The sequence below is a fragment of the Rhinopithecus roxellana genome, chromosome 19 (genome assembly GCF_007565055.1).
Source record: "Rhinopithecus roxellana isolate Shanxi Qingling chromosome 19, ASM756505v1, whole genome shotgun sequence".
NCBI lineage: Eukaryota > Metazoa > Chordata > Mammalia > Primates > Cercopithecidae > Rhinopithecus > Rhinopithecus roxellana.
Window position 1 is genome coordinate 19639138 of NC_044567.1, and position 19634 is coordinate 19658771.

The 19634-nt window shown below is 54.3% G+C and overlaps 1 protein-coding gene across 3 annotated transcripts in view; it reads left to right on the plus strand.

Annotated features, from left to right (window-relative positions):
* The first annotated feature begins 143 nt into the window (after window positions 1–143).
* ANKRD13B (ankyrin repeat domain 13B) overlaps window positions 144–19634 on the plus strand; it is a 25584-nt gene continuing 6093 nt past the window's right edge. The window contains exons 1-5 of one of the 3 annotated variants that reach the window (XM_030922919.1): window positions 144–216; window positions 18349–18484; window positions 18593–18717; window positions 18802–18847; window positions 19460–19603. In XM_030922919.1, coding sequence (XP_030778779.1) covers window positions 18823–18847; window positions 19460–19603 — 169 coding nt within the window. In that variant the 5' untranslated portion in view covers window positions 144–216; window positions 18349–18484; window positions 18593–18717; window positions 18802–18822. Of the gene's footprint in view, window positions 217–3430; window positions 4066–18348; window positions 18485–18592; window positions 18718–18801; window positions 18848–19459; window positions 19604–19634 lie in introns of those variants that run through there. The other 2 variants (XR_004054940.1, XM_030922918.1) reach the window with 2 other exon arrangements.

Here is a 19634-nt window from a genome sequence, read left to right on the forward strand (position 1 = left end):
CCTGCAGGAAGCGGCGCAGGCCCTGCCCACCAGGGGAGGGGCCGCACCCCCGCCCCGCCGCGCGCTCCCGGCCGCGCCCCCTGGAGAAAGGAAGCCCGGGCGCGGGCGGGTGGGGGCGGGGGCGCTTAAAGGGGCCGCGGCCGATGCCCGGCCCCGGCGGGCAGCGGGCCTGCGGTCCTGGCCTCCGCTGCGGCGCTCGCCTGGCCCGGAGGCAATGTGAGTCACCCTCACAACCCCCTCCCCTTCACTTTCCGCGTGGGGTGGCCGGGGGTACGCTGGGCCCAGGGACGGCGAGGGCGGGGATTAGGCAGGAAGGACTTGTAGGCCCAAGTCCCGCTCCAGGTCAAAGGGGCTGTGCCTTGGGGTACTCTTCTATCTCTGGTTGGGGTGAGGTGGGCCCGGTCCCGTAGGTGTCCACATCTGTGTGTCCAGGTGTGTGTGTGTGTGTGTGTGTGTGTCACACTCTTGCTGAATACGCTCATTGCCAACAATATGGACGCCCAGGTGCTAGAAAGGTCAGGCAGTGTATTCCCCTGCCTCTGGACTAAAAATATATCTATCTCTCCATGCATGCTTCCATCCAGAGAGGAATCTGGGCGGTTTTTAAAGACCTCCCAAGGAGTGACCACTGTGCCTGTGTGCACTCAAATCCACTTGTCATCCGCCTTATACACACGGTGTTTCTGGGCCACCAGAGGTGTGTGCGTCCAGAAAGGGTGCATATAACACAGAGGGGCCGTTTCAGGTGACAGCTTTTCTTCCTGGACTTCACACGAAGAGGCAGGCAAAGGCAAGGCAGGTGAGGGACGTGGGTGGGCTGGGGGGCAGGGAGCCTAGTTGGAGGCCTCACATGAGCACAGCCCCCGCACTGAGCATGCTCCCCCATACACGTGTGCCGCGCGTGCACCCAACCCCCAATCCCTGCAGCAGCAAAAGGCCCGGGCACTCTGCTTGTGGGGAGAGGGCAGAGGTCCCCAGGGCCAGACCTGGGGGCCAGGTCAGTGGTGACAATTGAGGAGGGGTTCTCCAAGAGTCAGAGACTCCTGCTCGGTAACAGATGGGGGCAGTCCTTTGGCAGGGGTGCTCAAGTTGGTCGATTTATCCCAGCGGTGCCAGAGCGGCAGTGACTTGTGGGTGGGCAGGCTCCTTCCCTAGGGGAGACAAGTAATTCTCATGAGTCACACCACCCGAAATACATGCAAAGCTGCCTCCATCGCCTCTTGCTGCGGCCCAGATTGACAAGTTTGTTTGAAATCGCGATCCATGGGCTTTATTTATAATTGCACCTTAAAAAAATCTTGCAGGCCTCCCCTCCCCCGACAGCCAGCCGCTCAGCTGGTGGGGCTTTTCCAAGCAACGATACCTAGCTGCTATGTAGGGAGGAGTACTACCTGCCGCCCCGAGCTGCTCTCTCACCAAAGAATCCATGGGCTTTCGTGGCCCCAGTGGGAAGGGGGTAAGGGGCGGGGGGAGTGAGACGGAAGGAGTGGCCAGGCAGCCGGTGCCGGGCGCTCAGTCCACGAGCGGTGGCCTCCCGTTCACCCCCGATCGACCCCCAGCTATGGAATTTCATTTATTAAATGTCGAGGAGGCTGCTGGCAGCCCTGCCGCTTGGCTGTCTTTGTTTCTCCGCTGTGTGGGCGCGTCTCGAGCACGTGGCAGCTGAGCGCGCAGCCGAAGCGCAAGCGACCTGGGTTCAGTGTCTACCGCCGCCTGGCAAAAAAAGAACCCGGCCGCCCAGGGTACAGCTCCCCACAACTTCCCCTGTCCTCGGACTCCTGGGCTTTGCTGGGGAAGAAGGATGACTCACTCTGCTTACCAACCCCCCGCAGCCCCACTCCCCATCTCCTAGTTGGCTCGGCGACTACCTGGGAGTGGCCCCGGCGCGGACACGCTGTCCAAACTTTGTTTTCCCCAGCCCCGTCACAGCCAAACTTCTGGGCCTGGGACTGGAGATAAAAGGGTTTCTGGATTCCCCCGTGGAGATGTCACCACCCCAGGAAGCAGGACTGCTACAGTGGAATCACACACAAGGTTCGAAAGACAATTTAATAAGGAAACGCACTGGCATGCTCCTGGCCACTCCTAGATGCCCCTCCCCCGCGACAGCCCCCCTCCCCTGCACCAGTTGCAGCCACGACACTCTGCTGACCCCTGGTGGTGCAGGCGGGCAGCGGTCCCGGGCCGCCCGAGAAGCCAGCTGGCTCCTCCCAGGCGGGAGAAACGGGCGAGGCAGCCCGCTCCTCCCTCGTCTCTTCCCGCCGGGGCCTGGCACCGCAGGGTGTGGAGGAGGAAGGAGAGAAGACCACACAAAGAAACCTGAGAGAGTTTGCAAGCTTTTGCTGGCACCTCCCACACAAATACTTCTTGGATTGTTGTTTTAAGTAGGGCCGGTGTGGAATCCCTTATTCCTGCCTTGTTTTGAGGTGGGCTCAAGAAGGCACCGTGCCTGGTCCCGCCACCTGTCTCGGCCCGCCTGGTTGGGGGAGGGAGGCGCTGTTTCCAGGGCAGTCATTATCCTTAGCTCAACCCAGGAGGTAGTATCTAGAGTCTCATTTTGAAGGGGAGTGGACCGAGAAAGTCGGAAAAATTAAGCAGTTTGCTCTTTTAAGGTCAGGCAGTTGGAGGTATTCGAACTCTGGTCTCTCTGACATCACAGTCCCCTCCCTCCAGGGACTGGTCCAAGCCTCTTGGTCCTTCCAGGCCTTGCAATTGGCGCCGAGAGGCCAATTCAACTTTTACCACACCCTCTGCAGGGACCGTTCTGGAAGTACCTCTTCGCCCTGGGGTCATTCAGGAAGAAGACAGTCTCTGGAATCAGTCACTTCCCTTCCTGAGGGACCAACTGGGTGGAGGAGCGAAGCTGCCACCTGCTGCTTTCTCTGTCCAACTTCACTCTGGTTCTTGCTGGGGACAGTGTGTCTGGGGGGAAGGACCGTCTTTCCCGCCTTACTGGACATTGTTTCCAATGACATGTGTGGGAAGATGGAGTTTAATTTTCTAACAGGGCAGGGAAGACTCCTCAGAAATGTTCCAGGGGCCAGACCCCTGGCTGCGCCAATGACCCCTGGTACTGATGCCCCACATCTTTCTCAGGAGTTTCCCCCCATCAGTCGCTGTCTTCTGGGAATCCGGATCCTTCTTCAAGGCCCCTGGGACCCAAGCTCAATTCTGAAGATTACACCTCCACCGTCTCCCAAACGCTCGACCTAGGCCCGTGCCCCTCCTTCCCCAGCAAAAGGCAAAATGCCAGTGGGGCAGGTGCACCCCAGCCCACCTGGCGTCAGGCCCCTGCCCGCGTCCGGGCCAGGCCTGACTCTCCGCCCATTCTCCCACGGGATTCGGGGACAGTGCGGACCCTCTCCGGCCACCTGCCACCCCCAGTTTCACGAGGCGGACTACAAGCCCCATGATGCCGCGGGGCTGAGCTGACAAGCTCTACCCGGGGCGCCCGGTCCCCTTCCTCTCTGCCCATCATCCCCGCATCCCTCGCCGGCCGCTCGGGCTGAGGGCCGGGCTATGCAGCTGCGGGGAGCAGGGGGCTGCGGGCGCGCGTCCCTGCGGCGGCGTCCCCGGGGCCCGCGCCCCCTGCGCCCCCGCGCCGGCTGCAGGCGCCTGCTCCCTCCGTCGAGCCGCGTCTTTGTGTGCGGGGGTGTGGGAGGCGAGCGCGAGTCCGCGCCGCGCTGCCGAGTGCCCGCTCCCTCCCAGGGCGGGTGGGGGCCTCTCCGCGCCACCCGCGGCCGCCGCCGCCGCCTCGCGAGGACGCCCGTCGCCCGCGCCGCCCGCACCGCGCCGGGCGCGCCGCCCCCGCCCGCCGCCGCTCGCACATGCCCGAGCCGCAGCCCCGCGAGCAGGCAGCGCCGGCCCCCCGCCCCGCGGCCCCGGGCCCCGGCTCCGGCGCCGTCCCTCCTCCCCGGCCGGGCGCCGCGGCCCTGGCATGAGGAGCGGGCGATGATCCCCTCCAACGCCTCCGCCAGGAAGGGGCCCGAGGGCAAATACCCGTTGCACTACCTCGTGTGGTACAACCGCCACCGCGAGCTGGAGAAGGAGGTCCGCGCCGGCCAGGTAGGAGTGCTGTCGGGGCGCCGCAGGGACCCCACGGCCAGGCACGCCCGTCCGGCCAGGGGAGGGGGTGCGGCGCGGGCTGTCCCGCCTCCCCGGCGAGTTTGCGGCGCGTCTTTGTTTGCGGCCGCGGCTTTTGTGCTTGTTGACCGGGAAGGGGTGATGGGAGCGGGCCCTGCCCGCTCCCCTCCGGCCGGGACAGGCGGGACCACACGTGTTTCGGACCCTCCTGGATGGGGATAGGGGCCACTGTGCCCCTCCTCCGCCGGGGCAGTGAGGGCTGCAGGGAGGGGCTGCGGGCTGGATCGGTGTTCCATGTGGTGGAGAGTCCGCCCCAGACAGTGGAGCGGCGACACCTCCCGAATGAGGGTGCGGAGGTGGGAAAGGCTTGCGTGGAGAGGGGGCCATAGGTCAAGGATGGAGAAGAGGCTGTGTCACACTCCCAGGCATCCCAGCCCCACCCAGCGCCCTCTCCCCAACGGTGAGCGCTTTCTCTTTTTTAGCTCTCAAACTGGGCAGATCCTTGGATCCCTCAGACCCCAGCCCCAGCTCAGGAACGGGGAGTGGAGAAAGACCCTCTTGGGAGGCCCCAAGGGCCTTGTCCAGGTGCTGAAAAGCGCTCTCCTGCCCGCTGGTGCTGGGGCCTGGCTTCTAGGCGCAGAGGAAGCTGGGGGGCCCTGGCTGCTGGAAGGACTTGAGGTTCTGCACACGAGGTGGGCTCCCTGGTTTCTGCTGGTCAGTAAGACCACGTGGGTCACCAGCTTTGGGCTGGGCAGTGGTCTCCAAGAAAACGGGAAAGGGGGATGTCTTCTGGCCATGCTTCAGGACAAAGGCAGGCACAGGTTACAGATTGCCACTTCTGCCCTTGGCACCCAGGCCACAGGTAGGCACTCATGGCAGAGATGACCCCCCCTCCAGGGTGGGCAGCAGGAGCCAGAGCTGGGCCCAGGCCCCATGGGTTGCTGCAGGCTGAGAACCCAGTTTCAGTCTGGGTCTGAGACCTTGGGACCATGGGCTGGGGGTGGTTAGCGCAGTTGCCCGCTGTGGGAATTTACCTTCTGAGGGCCACTTCTTGAGTCAGGAGAAGTTCAGTCTGAGGAGCTGTGCAATCGCCGAGGGAAGCATGGAGGTGGAGGGCAGGCCATCAGACTGAGCAGGCTGGGGGTCAGGATGTGTCTCTGAAGTCCCACGCTGAATCAGCCCCGAGGCCTGTATGGCATCCAGCTCTGCATGGCAGTCCCTGTAAATATCCGAGTGACTTGTGCCTGCAAGCCTCTGGGCGGGTCTGGGTGACCACTTCCTGCTACCTGTGCTTACGCCAGCACTCTCCAAGTTTCTCCTTGGACTGAACTCCTCAGACTCTGTCTCTGTTTATTTATCATAAAGGCAGCGCTCTGCAGCCATGAGAGGCCTGTTAAAGAGAGTGGGTTACAGTGCCCCCGGGAAACAGATGAACAAACAGAGCACCAGCCCCTGCCCTCAAGGAGTCTCTGTTCTGGTGAAGCAAGTGTGAACAGGGAATTCCAGGGTGATGTGCAGAGTGCTAAGACATGGCCAGCCACCCTCTGCTGGCTCTTCTCTGCTTTCCTTCCCTGAAAGCAAAAGAAGACAAGCCTCATGTGGGAAGAACTTCCCAGGGGTCCAAGGATCACTAGGCAAAATGCTGAATCTCCAGAATGCTTCAGTCCCACTCCCTTGCCTGAGGGTGGGTGGTCCTTTTACTGCAGAGACTGGAGAGAGGCAGAATGCCCTGGGAGAAAAGACTTCTCCAACAGGCCTCTCTGCTGATAGTCCTGAAGTGGGTGGCCATCTTGCTGGGGTGGGGGGCACTGGAGCCGCTGCAGGTAGAGGTGTTGGGGGCTGCTCATATGTTTCTCTCTCCCACCCCTCTGGCTGCCTCAGAAACAAGGTCCCAGGTTCATCCCTACCCCTGCCCCAGTGAGTTAATGTCTCCTTGAAATGGACTGCCTGCCCTGGATGCAGGCCAGGGGGAATATAGGGCACTGGTGGAGGTTAACCCTTGTTCAACCACAGAGGAGCCAGGCCAGTCCTCTCCTTCCCTTGGGCATGCCAAAAAGGGGAATGCCACTCCGTGTGGGTGGGAGAGTTCCCTGGTTGTCTCCCCCTTTGAGGACTGGCCCAGAGTGAGGCTTGTATCCAGATGTACGCTGCCTACTCCCCAGGGCACCAGGCTCTGTTTTCTGCAGGGGGACCTGAGGACAGCCACCTAACATCATGATAAAAGCACTGTGGAACCGTGGCATTGCAGCTAGGGGTCCCTGGCCTCTAGTCCTCCTGGTACCAGCCGCCACAGAAACAGCTCAGCTTTCCTCAAGCACTCAGGAACCGGGTTTCCCTGGTCTTGGCTTGGCATAGCTGCCTCTTCTTCACTCCAAGAAAGCCCCGCAGAGGCCCTCCGTGGGCAGGCTTGGCAGTGCAGCTGGCTGAGGAGGGGGTCAGCATGGCCACCTTCAGAGGAGGTTAATGGGCTTTACTCAGGCCCTAATTGTTTTGCTGGAGGCTGGAAGCAGGGAGTGGTAGGCAGATAGGAGGTGCCCGGTGAAGGGAAGGGGCACCCAGCAGTGCTGTGATGCCGGCACGGTGCCCTGCTTGCCGCCATGCATGTTCCCTGCCAGGTCAAGGGGGACAGGGTTGTAGGCCAGGGAATGTGCCAGTTCCCCCTTGCCTGGCATGGCCAGCTGGGCATGGCCCTGGTTCTGAAGTCACAAGTTCCTGGTGTTCCCTGGGGTGGGGGCAGGGGGAAGGGTTAGCCTGTGCAGCTCCCATGGGAGGGACATGTATAGGCTGGGCTTGGGGAGCAGGATTCTGCTCCTGGCAACCAGAACCCTGAAGTGGGCAGACTGTGGTCCCAGAGAAACATTTTCCTTCTCCCTGGGGCGTTCTCCATCATGGGCTTGCTTCCTGCTTTCCCTGTTCACTCTTCTGACCTAGAGGCAGGGGAGATGGGTTGTGGGGCCCGGGATGTGCGGGGAGCACTTCAGACCCCTCCCTTTGCCTACAGTAGGCAGTCCTGGGTGTGGGGCATCACCACAGCTGGTAAGCTAGGAAGCTCAGGAGAGGGAGCCGCAAACCCCAGAAACCAAAAATCATTGTGTTCTGGGATGAGGGGTAGGGGCTGCACGGGCAGGATGGGAGGGGCGACATGGAGGGAGAAGTCCAGGGTGCAGCCCCCACAGCCCATGGCCTCCTATGCAGCTTGAGGATGCATCCTGCCTCCCTCCCCTTGAATGAGCTCAGGCAGACCTGCCCCTGTGCCCCACGTTGGGCAAGAGAGGTCAAGCAATGACCACACCAGACTCCTGCTTTCCTCCCAGTGGGCTGGGGAAGGGGCTAAGCAGGCACGGCTTTGAGCACAGGCTCTGCGTCCCTCACCTTCCTTGCAAGCACCATGTTTAGTCCATACAGTAGGTGTATGCTTTTCATACTTCCCTTAACCAAAGGATTCTGCTCATGCTAAAGGAGTTTGGAAAGTACCCTGCTAGTGCACGTGGGTGTGAGGGGTGTTCCTGTGCAGATTTGCTGGCAGCGCACACACTCGTTACATAGGAGTGGACTCCTGCAGGGCCAGAAGGCAGCTGGGCACGCGTGTGCTTGTACACTTAAGGGCACATGTGAGTACCTATGAGCGTATGGGTGTGTATTTGTATGGTACCCGTGTGTACTAGCGTGTGGTATGTGTGCCTGAGTGGAGGCCGGGGGGCTTTCTGCCCAGGGAGCCCCAGCTACGAAACTCCAAAGACCCCAGATTTTGACACTAGCTGAGGCCTGCTGGGATAAGGAATCTCCATTCTCTTGGTGGGGAGGGCTGGGTGTTGGGTTTCATGGGAAACCTTTTCATTCCAGCAATTAAATAGCTAGAGGCCTCTGCTGAGGAGAGCTGATGGCCTCTGCTGAGGAGATTAATGAATTCTCCTACCTGGGTCCAGGGCAAGGTGCCACTTGCACTGCACGTGGCACTCTGGGCTTGTGGGGAGAGCTGCTCTGGGGCTTGGCTGAGTGCCTGGGGTTCTGCATGGGGTGTATGGGGTGCTGAGCCATCCAGGCCTCCCTGGGGAGGTGCGCTGGGGAGCACTCCTGAGGTGTGGGGATGGGGAGGGGCACCCTGCCTGCAAGGGAGTGCCATCCTGTCTCTGGGGCCTGGAGTTGAGGCACCTGAGTGGGAGGGAGGCAGCATCTGGAGCCCTGAGGCGAGGCAGGGGCCCTGCCAGCTCCCTAGGGCCTTATTAGCTGCAGCAGCTGCGGCATGTGGGGCAGGGCTGGGAGGCCTGGATGGCTCAGCACAGCGCCGTCGGGAGGCTCCGGACTTCCCCAGTCAGCTCGGGTCCTGTGGCCCTCTCCCACTCCCCCTGCAGGGATCAAGACCCCACCCAGGTTGCAAGCCCAGGGGTCTAGCCCAACCAAGACAGGACAAGAGTCAACAGTGCTCCCCTTCTCTGTGGGGGCCACAGCTCGGAGGCCAGCAGGGGCCAGGCCCACTGGTTTTTTTGAGGCTCCCAGTATATTGAAAAATGAAGAAATGTCAGAATAAGGCTATAAAAATTATATAAATAATCTTAAATTATTTAAAATGTTTCATTTTCGACAAAAGAGTTCATGGTCATGCTTTAAAATATTTAACTGTTGATAGAAGATGCGTTAGGAAAAGCGGTGCTTCTTGCTCCGCCTCTCCTACCTCCCCAGAGGTGACCACTTCAAACACTCCTGTCATTTACCTCCCTAATTATAAACAATATAGTTCCCTCCCCTCCCCTCCCCTCCTTTCCCCTCCCCTCCTTTCCCCTCCCCTCCCCTCCTCTCCCTTCCTCCCTCCCTTCTCTCTCTCTCTCTCTTTCTTTCTCCTTCTTTTTTCTTTTTTGATTTTTTTTTTTGAGACGGAGTCTCGCTCTGTTGCCCAGGCTGGAGTGAGTGGTGCGATCGCGGCTCACTACAGGCGCCGCCACCACGCCTGGCTAGTTTTTTTGTATTTTTTTTGGTAGAGACGGGGTTTCACCGTGTTAGCCAGGATGGTCTCGATCTCCAGACCTCATGATCCGCCCGTCTCGGCCTCCCAAAGTGCTGGGATTACAGGCTTGAGCCACCGCGCCCCGTCTCTTTTTTCTTTTTTAATAAGACAGGTTCTCACTCTGTCACCCAGGCTGGAGTGCAGTAGTGTGATCACGGCTCAGTGCAGCCTCTGCCTCCCAGGCTCAGGTGATCCTCCCATCTCAGCCTCCCAAGGAGCTAGGACTACAGGTGCCACCATGCCCGGCTAATTTTTGTATTTTTTTGTAGGGATAGGGTCTTGCTGTGTTGCTCAGGCTGGTCTCGAACTCCTGAGCTCAAGTGATCCACCTACCTTGGCCTCCCAAAGTGCTGGGATTACAGACCTGAGCCTCCCGTGCATAAACAATATACTTCTGCAATGATTTCTTGGTTAATTACCTTCTCCTCCTCGTGCCCCCTCAGCCTAGTACTCTATGCACTTGTCTAGCAAATATTTATGTGCCAAGTGCTGCCTGGGGAGTGGGGAACCAGCAGTGAACAAAGCAGACAGGGACCTGGCTGATGGGGCTTTGTTCCAGGTGCAGGAGGTGCTAAACAGGCACACTTGGTTGGGCAGTGGATAGAGCCATAGCAGCTGTCACCTCAGATGGGCTATCAGGGTGTGCTTTTCTAAGGAGGTGACATTTGAGCAGCAGCCTGAGTGAAGGGACGGAGAAAGCCTTGGGGCTCTCTGGAGGACCCTGGAGAACGTTCCAGGGAAGGTCGCTGGCGAAGTGTGGAGCAAATGAGTTCAAAGAGAAGTCTGGGGCCATTGGATTCCCTGCTAACTATTATGGGAAGCCACTGGAAGATTTTGAACTAAAGAGTGTCAGGACCTGAGTAACACTACACAGGATGACTTTAGCTGCCATAAGTGAGATGGACAATAGAGCTTGGGAACCAGGGGAGCAGCAAAAAGACGGTGAGGAGCTGCCAGTGAGAGATGGGGTGGCTACAGCTGCAAGGTGGTGGAAACTGGGAGGCTTCTAGGTCTGTTTCGAAGGCAGAGCCTACAAGTTTTCCTAATGGGTTAGATGTGGAGGGTGCTGGGAAAAAGAGGAGATAAAGACAGTTTCAAAGTTTTTTTTTTTTTTTTTCCACCTGAAAATGAAGTAAATTCAGGTGATGTTTACTGTTTACGGGGCAAGTGCAGCTGTCCAGGAATGCAGAAAACAAGGAAAAGTTAAGAAAGTCACTTCCAGAATGAAGAAGGCAAGAGAAAAGGCAGGAGACATCATGGAAAACCAGGCTGTCCCATTTTGTTTCATGGATTCAATGATCTTTTTATATTTTCCTGAGGATGTAAATTACTGTTTTCCCCCAAAGAGTTTTCTTTTATTCCCTGCATCGAGAGAATTTCCTCTGGGTTCTTAGCATCTAATTTGTATGTTTTGGTTTGTTTCACATGGGAAGCTTTCATCAAGTGTCCGGTTTCTCCCGGCTGTTGGATCATATTTAAGAATGGGGCTGTGGAGTTCAGAGATGTGTGGGTGCTACTGTAAGGTGATCAGGTGGCAGGCTGGCCTGTTCATTGTAGGGTCACCAGATGTCTGTATTCTGAGGTCTTTGGGATGACTTCTTGCTCGGGTGGATAGGGTGGTGGTGGTGTGACCTGGCTGCCAGTAGTTCAGGACCCAGGCAGGGAAGGGGCTGCGGTTTCACAGGTCACTGGCTTTCAGCACCATACCTCATCCTCTGCTGTGGTCAATGCCCCTGAGTCCAGAGCATCTCATGCCCAATTTCTGCAGAGAATAAACCCCTGGTGTCGTGTGGTGAGGAAGGGGTTAATGAGGCTGGGAAGGGAACCAGGGGGCTCTGAATTGTAACCAGCCTCCCTGCACTCAGCTGTAGCCTCACCTCCACCTCTGCCTTCCCCACTGCCTGCGGGTCCTACCTACACCTTTCAGGGGGGGCTGGGGGTCATCCGGCTTGCTCCTTACATGGACGTTTCCCTCTGTGGCTGCTTTAGTTTTGGCTTCCTTGGCTCCCCTAAGTCAGTTGGTGAGGCCCTAGCCACTTTCCCTGTTCTCAAGTGTGTTGAAGTTTCCCATCTCTGACATCTCTTTATTCTTGTGGGTTTTAAATATTTTATTGACTTTTTTTTTTTTTTTTTTTTTTGAGACAGGATCTGGCTTTGTTGCCTAGGCTGGAGTGCAGTGGCATGATCTCTGCTCACTGCAACCTTCCGCTCCCTGGCTCAAGGGATCCTCCCACCTCAGCCTCCCAGTAGCTGGGACTATAGGCATGCACCACCACGCCTGGCTAATTTTAGTGTTTTTTTGTAGAACGGAGTTTCACCACATTGCCCACGCTGGTTTCAAACTCCTGGGCTCAAGTGATCTGCCCACTTCGGCCCCCAAAGATTACAGGCATGAACCACTGCGCCCAGCCTGACATTCTTTTTTTTTTTTTTTTTTTTGAGACAGAGTCTCTCTCTGTTGCCCCGGCTGGAGTGCAGTGGTGTGATCTCTGCTCACTGCAACCTCCACCTCCCAGGTTCAAGCAATCCATGTGCCTCAGCATCCCTAGTAGCTGGGATTACAGGAATCCCCCACCACACCCAGCTAATTTTTGCATTTTTAGTAGAGATAGGGTTTCACCCTGTTGGCCAGGCTGGTCTCAAACTCCTGACCTCTGCTGACCTGATCACCTCGGCCTCCCAAAGTGCTGGGATTACAGACGTGAGCCACTGTGCCTGTCCTCCTGACATTCTTATACATTTAACATTTTTTGGCACTCTTCAATCCTTTGTACAGATTCAGGTTTCCATCTGGGATCATTTTCTTTCCACCTGAAGAACTCCTTTGAACATTTCCTGCACATCTGGCAATAAATTCTTTTAGTATTTGTTTGTCTGCCAACATATTTATTTCTTCTTCAGTTTTGAAGAATATTTTCACTGGGTATAGAATTCTAGGTCAATACCAGTCATACTGGATTAGAGGAAAAAAAAATTCTAGGTTGAAAGTTTTTGTTTTTGTTTTTCCCCCCAGCACTTTAAAGATTTCATTATATTGTTTCCTGGCTTGCATAGTTTCTGATGAGAAGAATGTAATATTTCCTGTATTTGTTCTTCCATACATAATGGACCTCATTTCTTTGAATGCTTTTAGGATTTTCTTTTTACCACTAGTTTTCAGCATTTGATTATGATGGACCTTGGTGTAGTTTACTTCGTGTTTGTCTTACTTGGGGTTCATTGAGTTTCTTGGTTCTGTGGCTTTATCTTGGTATTAGTTTCCACAACAAATTACTACAAACTAGGTGGGTTAAAACAACAAATATTTGGCCAGGTTAAGTGGCTCACATCTGTAATCCCAGCACTTTGGGAGGCCGAGGCGGGCAGATCACAAGGTCAGGAGATCGAGACCATCCTGGCTAACACAGTGAAACCCCATCTCTACTAAAAATACAAAAAATGTGGCGGGCGCCTGTAGTCCCAGCTACTGGGGAGGCTGAGGCAGGAGAATGGTGTGAACCCAGGAGGCGGAGCTTGCAGTGAGCCGAGATCACGCCACTGCACTCCAGCCTGGGTGACAGAGTGAGACTCCATCTAAAAAAAAAAAATCTCTCTCACAGTTCGGGAGACGTAAGTACAAATTTGAGATGTTGGCAGGGAGGCAGTCCCTCCAAAGGCTCTAGGGAAGAGTCCTGCCTTGTCTCTTTCAGATTCTGGTGACTGGGCCACAACCCTCTTGGCTTGTGGCTGCAGAACTCTAGTCTCTGCCTCCATCTTCACATGGCCTTCTCACCTCTCTGAGTGTCTTAGAAAGACACTTGTCATTGGATTTATGGCCCCCTGGGTGATCCAGGATTATCTCATCTTGAGATCCTTAATTATGTCTGCAAAGTCCCTTTTTTCAAATAAGGTCCCATTCATAGGCTCTGAGGGTCACAATGTGATGTGGACATGTCTTAGGAGGGGCACCATTCTTCAACCCACCATAGTAGTTTTTATCACATTTAGACAAATTTTGGGCCGGGCGCTGTGGCTCAAGCCTGTAATCCCAGCACTTTGGGAGGCCGAGACGGGCGGATCACGAGGTCAGGAGATCGAGACCATCCTGGCTAACACGGTGAAACCCCGTCCCTACTAAAAATACAAAAAACTAGCCGGGCGAGGTGGCGGGCGCCTGTAGTCCCAGCTGCTCGGGAGGCTGAGGCAGGAGAATGGCGTAAACCCGGGAGGTGGAGCTTGCAGTGAGCTGAGATCTGGCCACTGCACTCCAGCCTGGGTGACAGAGCGAGACTCCGTCTCAAAAAAAAAAAAAGAAAAAAAGAAAAAAAAATTTTTGGACATTCTTTCTTTTTTGTTTTATTTATTTATTTATTTATTTATTTATTTATTTATTTATTTATTTATTTATTTTGAGATGGAGTCTCCCTCTGTCACCCAAGCTGGAGTGCAGTGGCACGATCTCGGCTCATTGCAACCTCCCTTTCCCAGGTTCAAGCGATTCTCCTGCCTCAGCCTCCAAGTAGCTGGGACTACATGTGCCTACCCTCACGCCTGGCTAATTTTTGTATTTTCAGTAGAAACGGGGTTTCACCATATTGGCCAGGCTGGTGTTGAAGTGACCTTGTGATCCACCCACCTTGGCCTCCCAAAGTGCTGGGATTACAGGCATGAGCCACCATACTGGGTCTGTTTCTTTAAATTTGTCTTATTTGTCCTACTTCTTTATTCCATCCTTTGGGATTCCAATACATATATGTTAGAGTGCTTGATAATGTCTTACAGATTATGAGGCTCCATAGAGACAGGGTCTTGCTCTGTTGCCCAGGCTGGAGTGCAGTGGCGTGATCATTGTTCACTGCAGCCTCAAACTCCTGGGCTCAAGGGATCCTCCTGCTGCAGCCCCAGAGGAGCTGGGACTACAGCTGCTTGCCACCATGCTCAGCTAATTTAAAAGTGTTTTTTTTTGTTTTTTTTTTTCTGTAGAGACAGAGTCTCGCTGTATTGCCCAGGCTGGTCTTAAACTCCTGAACTCAAGCCAACCTCCCGCCTTGGCCTCCAAAAGTGCTGGGACTATAGAAGCCCAGGCAACTTTATTTTTCAGTACTATTTTTCTCCTCTGTGCTTCAGTTTGGAAAGTTCTATTGCTGTCTTCAAATTCACTGATTTTTAAAATTGTACAGTATCTAATCTGCTGTTATTTTCATTCAGTGAATTTTTCATTTCAGTTACTGTACTTGTCATCTTTAGATGGTCCACTGGCTTTTTTATACCTCTCATTTCTCTCCTCATGAACATCTTTTTCATGTTTTTCTTTAAACTCTTGAGTATATTGAGCCATCTATCATCTTTATCACTTCTGAGTCTTGTTTCTATGAAATTATTTTTCTCCTGATTATAGATTATATTTTCTTCTTCTTCTTTTTTTTTTTTTTTGGAGTCTCACTCCATTGCCCAGGCTGTAGAGCAGCGGCGCCATCTCGGCTCACTGCAAGCTCCGCCTCCCAGGTTCACGCCATTCTCCTGCCTCAGCCTCCTGAGTAGCTGGGACTACAGGCGCCGCCACCTCGCCCAGCTAATTTTTTGTATTTTTAGTAGAGACGGTGTTTCACCGTGTTAGCCAGGATGGTCTCGATCTCCTGACCTCATGATCCACCTGCCTCGGCCTCCCGAAGTGCTGGGATTACAGGCATGAGCCACTGTGCCTGGCTGTATCTAGTAATTTTTAACTGAATGTTGGACATTGTAAATATGACGTTAAGCATCTGGATTTGTTATTGTCCTTTAAAGAGTGTTGGGCTTTGTTCAGGCAGACTAGGTAAATTACTTGCAAATCAGTTTGACCTTTTTGAGGCTTTTTTTTTTTTTTTTTTTGAGACGAGTCTTCCTCTGTCACCCAGGCTTGAGTGCAGTGGCCCAGTCTCAGCTCATTGCAGCCTCAACCTCCTGGGCTTAAGGGATCCTCCTGCCTCAGTCACTGAGTAGTTGAGGCTACAGGCACATGCTACCATACCTGGCTAATTTTTTGTATTTTTTGTAGACACGGGGTTTTGCCGTGTTGCCCAGGTTGGTCTTGAACTCCTAGGCTCAAGTGATCTGCCTGCCTCAGCCTCCCGAAGTGCTGGGATTAGAGGCATGAGCCACCATGCCTGGCCTTTGATGCTAACTTTTCTTTTCTTTTTCTTTTTCTTTTTTTTTTTTGAGATGGAATCTTGCTCTGTTACCGAGGCCAGAGTGCAGTGGTGCAATCTCGGCTCACTGCAACCTTCGCCTCCTGGGTTCAAGTGATTCTCGTGCCTCTGCCTTCTGAGTAGCTGGGATTACAGGCACTCATCACCACACCTGGCTAATTTTTTGTATTTTTAGTAGAGATGGGGTTTCGCCATTTGGGCCAGGCTGGTCTTGAACTCCTGACCCCAGGTGAGCTGCCCGCCTCCGCCTCCCAAAGTGCTGGGATTACAAGCATGAGCCACTGCACTCAGCCTGAGGCTAATTTTTAATTTGTTAGAGTGGGTCTAGGTGAGCCTTTTCTCTAGGGATAGTTTAGCTCTACTACTAAGGCATAACCCTTCTGGGGTCTGATTAAATATACTTCTGCACTCTAGGAGGCTGGAGCTTGATTATCTCCCTGCCATTGGTGAGCTCTGAGAATTTACCATTTTATTGTTCCTTTTTGCATAGTATTACTGAGTTTCACTATACATATGTGTAGTTTAGTATCCAGCAAAACTCGAAGAGACCCCTGTGCAGATTTCTGGAGTTTTTTGAGTAGTTTACTCCTTTCCAGAACTGTGCTGTCCTGCAACTTTTAGTACCTTGGCTTCCCTGAACTCCTGTCTCCATCTTCTCAACCCAGGAAGAGCACCATGCTCTGTTCGGGCTTCCCCTCCTTGAATTATAGTCTGGAATGTTCCTCCAGGCAGAAATCCAGGGATATTACAGAGCTCACCTTTTTCATTTTCCTTATTTCAAGGATCACAGTTCTGGACTTCTAAAAACAGTTATTTCTCTTTACATATATTTTCTATATAGAGTATGTGTGTGTGTGTGTGTGTATTTGAGACAGGGTCTCACTCTGTTACCCAGCCTGGACTGCAAGGTGTGATGGTACCTCACTGCAGCCTCCACCTCCCAAGTTTAAGTGATCCTCCCACCGAGTAGCTCCGAGTAGCTGAAACTACAGGCACAGGCCATCACACCCGGCTAATTGTTTTGTATTTTTGTAGAGATGGGGTTTTGCCATGTTGCCCAGGCTGATCTCGAACTCCTGTGCTCAAGCAATCCTCCAACCTTTGCCTCCCAAAGTGCTGGGATTACAGGGGTGAGCCACTGTGTCCGGCCTTCATATATTTTGCAGCAATAATTTTCTCATTGTTTATGGTGGGAGAGTAATTTCATTTATTATGATAGAAGTCGAAGCCTTTTTATTGGCATTTTAATCAAGTTTTGAGGAGGAGAGGAGGGAGTTACATGCATGTGGTCAGTACACTGTTCTTTTTTTTTGGAGATGGAGTTATGTATGCTCTTGTCGCCCAGACTAGAGTGTAATGGTGCGATCTCAGCTCACTGCAACCTCCGCCTCCCGGGTTCAAGCGATTCTCCTGCCTCAGCCTCCTGATTAGTTGGGATTACAGGCACCATGCCTGGCTAATTTTGAATTTTTAGTAGAGATGGGGTATCTCCATGTTGGTCAGGCTGGTCTCAAACTCCCAACCTCAGGTGATCTGCCCGCCTTGGCCTCCCAAAGTGCTGGGATTACAGACGTGAGCCACCACGTCTGGCCTGTCAGTTCACTGTTCTTAACTAGAAGTCCTAGACTCTTGAAATAGATTTAAATACTTACGTTTAAGGCCGGGCTCAGTGGCTCACACCTGTAATCTCAACACTTTGAGAGGCCAAGGCAGGCGAATCATTTGAGGTCAGGAGTTGGAGACCAGCCTTGGCAACATATCAAAACCCCATCTCTACTAAAAATACAAAAATTAACCTGGCATAGTGGCGCCCGCCTGTAATCCCAGCTACTAGGAAGGCTGAGGCACGAGAATCGCTTGAACCTGGGAGGTGGAAGTTGCAGTGAGCCAAGATCGCACCACTGCAGTCTAGCCTGGGTGACACAGTGAGACTCTGTCTCAAAAAACAAACAAACAAACAAACAAAACTTATGTTTAACAAATATGCTTTCTAAGCCAGGTGCAGGAGCCTGTAATCCCAGCTGCTTGGGAGGCTGAAATACGAGGACTGCTCAAGCCTAAGAGTGTGAGACCGGCCTGGGTGACATAGTGTGACCCTGTCTCCATTAAAAAAAAAAAAAAAAAGAAGATTTTGTCTGGGCACTGTGGCTCACACCTGTAATCCCAGCACTTTGGGAGCTCGAGCCAGGTGGATCACCTGAGGTCAGGAGTTCAAGACTAGCCTGGCCAACATGGTGAAAACCCATGTCTACTAAAAATACAAAATACTAGCCAGACGTGGTGGCGAATGTCTGTAATCCCAGCTACTCGGGAGGTTGAAGCAGGAGAATCACTTGAAGCCAGGAGACAGAGGTTGCAGTGAGCGGAGATTGCGCCATTGTACTCCAGCCTAGCCAACAGAGTGAGACTCCATTTCAAAACACACACACACACACACACACACACACACACACACACACACACAACAAAGCTTTTATCACTTTTATCACACAACAAAAATCTCATGCAATGTAATCATGTTATTCACAAAACTATAGGATTTGTACAAATTTTAATGCATAGTGTCCCACACGCGCAGGACCTGGTTGTGAAACTGTAGGAATCCCGTGGGTTTGTTATTTCATTCCTGTCTATCACTATAACTGTTAAACCTCACGCAATGATAATGTCAGTGATCTAAATTGGTAGCCCTTCCTGAAGGTGGTTTGGGACCCCTAGGGTAGGTCTGGTCCCAGGTGAGCTCCTTGGCCAACAGCCTCTTTGCCACCCCACTTCAGTCCCAGGCTTATTCTTGGCAGGCAGGCCACTGGGCCTTGGAGGAGAGGACCCAACCAGGGGCCCTTGGTGGACAGGAAGGGAGGGAAGGCCCTCCCCCTTCCAGAGTTACTTTCTGTCCTGTCTTCTAAGCCCCTTTCCATCCACCTGACCCCAGCTCATAGTGTCTGTCTTTCCGTTGCCTTGTGAGGTTGGCGAGGCAGAGCAGCCCCAGCAGGGGGTGGGGGTTGCTGTCTGTTCCAGGGCTGTCGGGCTCCGGAGGGCTGTCTCCGAAGTGACTGGGGCTGTTATCTTCCACTCCTCCTCCTCCTCCTCCTCCAGGTGGACATTGAGCAGCTGGATCCCCGCGGCCGGACTCCCCTGCACCTGGCCACCACGCTGGGGCACCTTGAGTGTGCCCGTGTGCTCCTGGCGCACGGCGCAGACGTGGGCAGGGAGAATCGCAGCGGCTGGACAGGTGTGCAGCCCTGCTCACCCCGGCCCCACAGCCGGGGCCTCCCCAGCATCATAGACCTATGGTTGGCTGAAGGGTCCTGCCCTGTGACCTTGCCTCCTCCTCCCCCAGTGCTCCAGGAGGCTGTGAGTACGCGGGACCTGGAGCTGGTGCAGCTGGTGCTGCGGTACCGGGACTACCAGCGGGTGGTGAAGCGGCTGGCGGGCATCCCCGTGCTCCTGGAGAAGCTGCGCAAGGTGAGGCCCAGCCTCTCAGCCTCCATGGGAGCCCTTGAGCCCTTCTCCAGTGCAGACTTAGCCTCTCTCCCCTTCGTCCTCCAGGCCCAGGACTTCTACGTGGAGATGAAATGGGAGTTCACTAGCTGGGGTAAGCGGGCTGCAGCAGGTCGCTTCTGGGCTCTCTCGCACTTTAGGTCCTGCACTTGCTCCCTTGCCTGGAATGTGTTCTCACAGCTCTTCCAGTGGCTCTCTCCATCCCTTAGCTCAGCTCAGGGCTACTGCCTCAGCTAGGCCTTTCCAGATTGCCCCAGATACTGTCTTGATTCCAGTATTATTCCCTTCACTGTGTCATGATTTGCTTACTGTATTCATGACCTGCCGCTCCTTGCTAGAAGGTAAGCTCTGAGAAGGCAGGAGTCCTGTCTTTTTCACCGTTGTATTCCCAGTGGCTGGAACACTCAGTAGGTGTTTCATAAATATTTGTTGAAAGAATGGATGAAAGAGTGAGTGAATGAATTAATAAATGGTGGACACTAGGGACTTAGTGGTGACAGAAACACGCCCGTTCCGACCTCAGGTTGCTCTTCTGCGTGAGTATGGTCAACATTGGCCAGGGAGGGGGTTTCGGAGGAGAGGCTGCTCTCTCATCAGTCCCCTCCCCCATTCCTGGCCACATGGATCCCAAACCCCATGCCCTGAGCTGGCCCAGGCTGGGTAGGCCAGACTAGTCAAAGCCACCTCCAACCTCCGCTTCCACCAGTGCCCCTGGTGTCCAAGATCTGCCCTAGTGACACCTACAAAGTGTGGAAGAGCGGCCAGAACCTGAGGGTAGACACCACGCTCCTGGGCTTTGACCACATGACCTGGCAGCGAGGGAACCGCAGCTTTGTCTTCAGGGGCCAAGGTCAGGCAGGCAGGAGGTGGGGCGGGGTGGG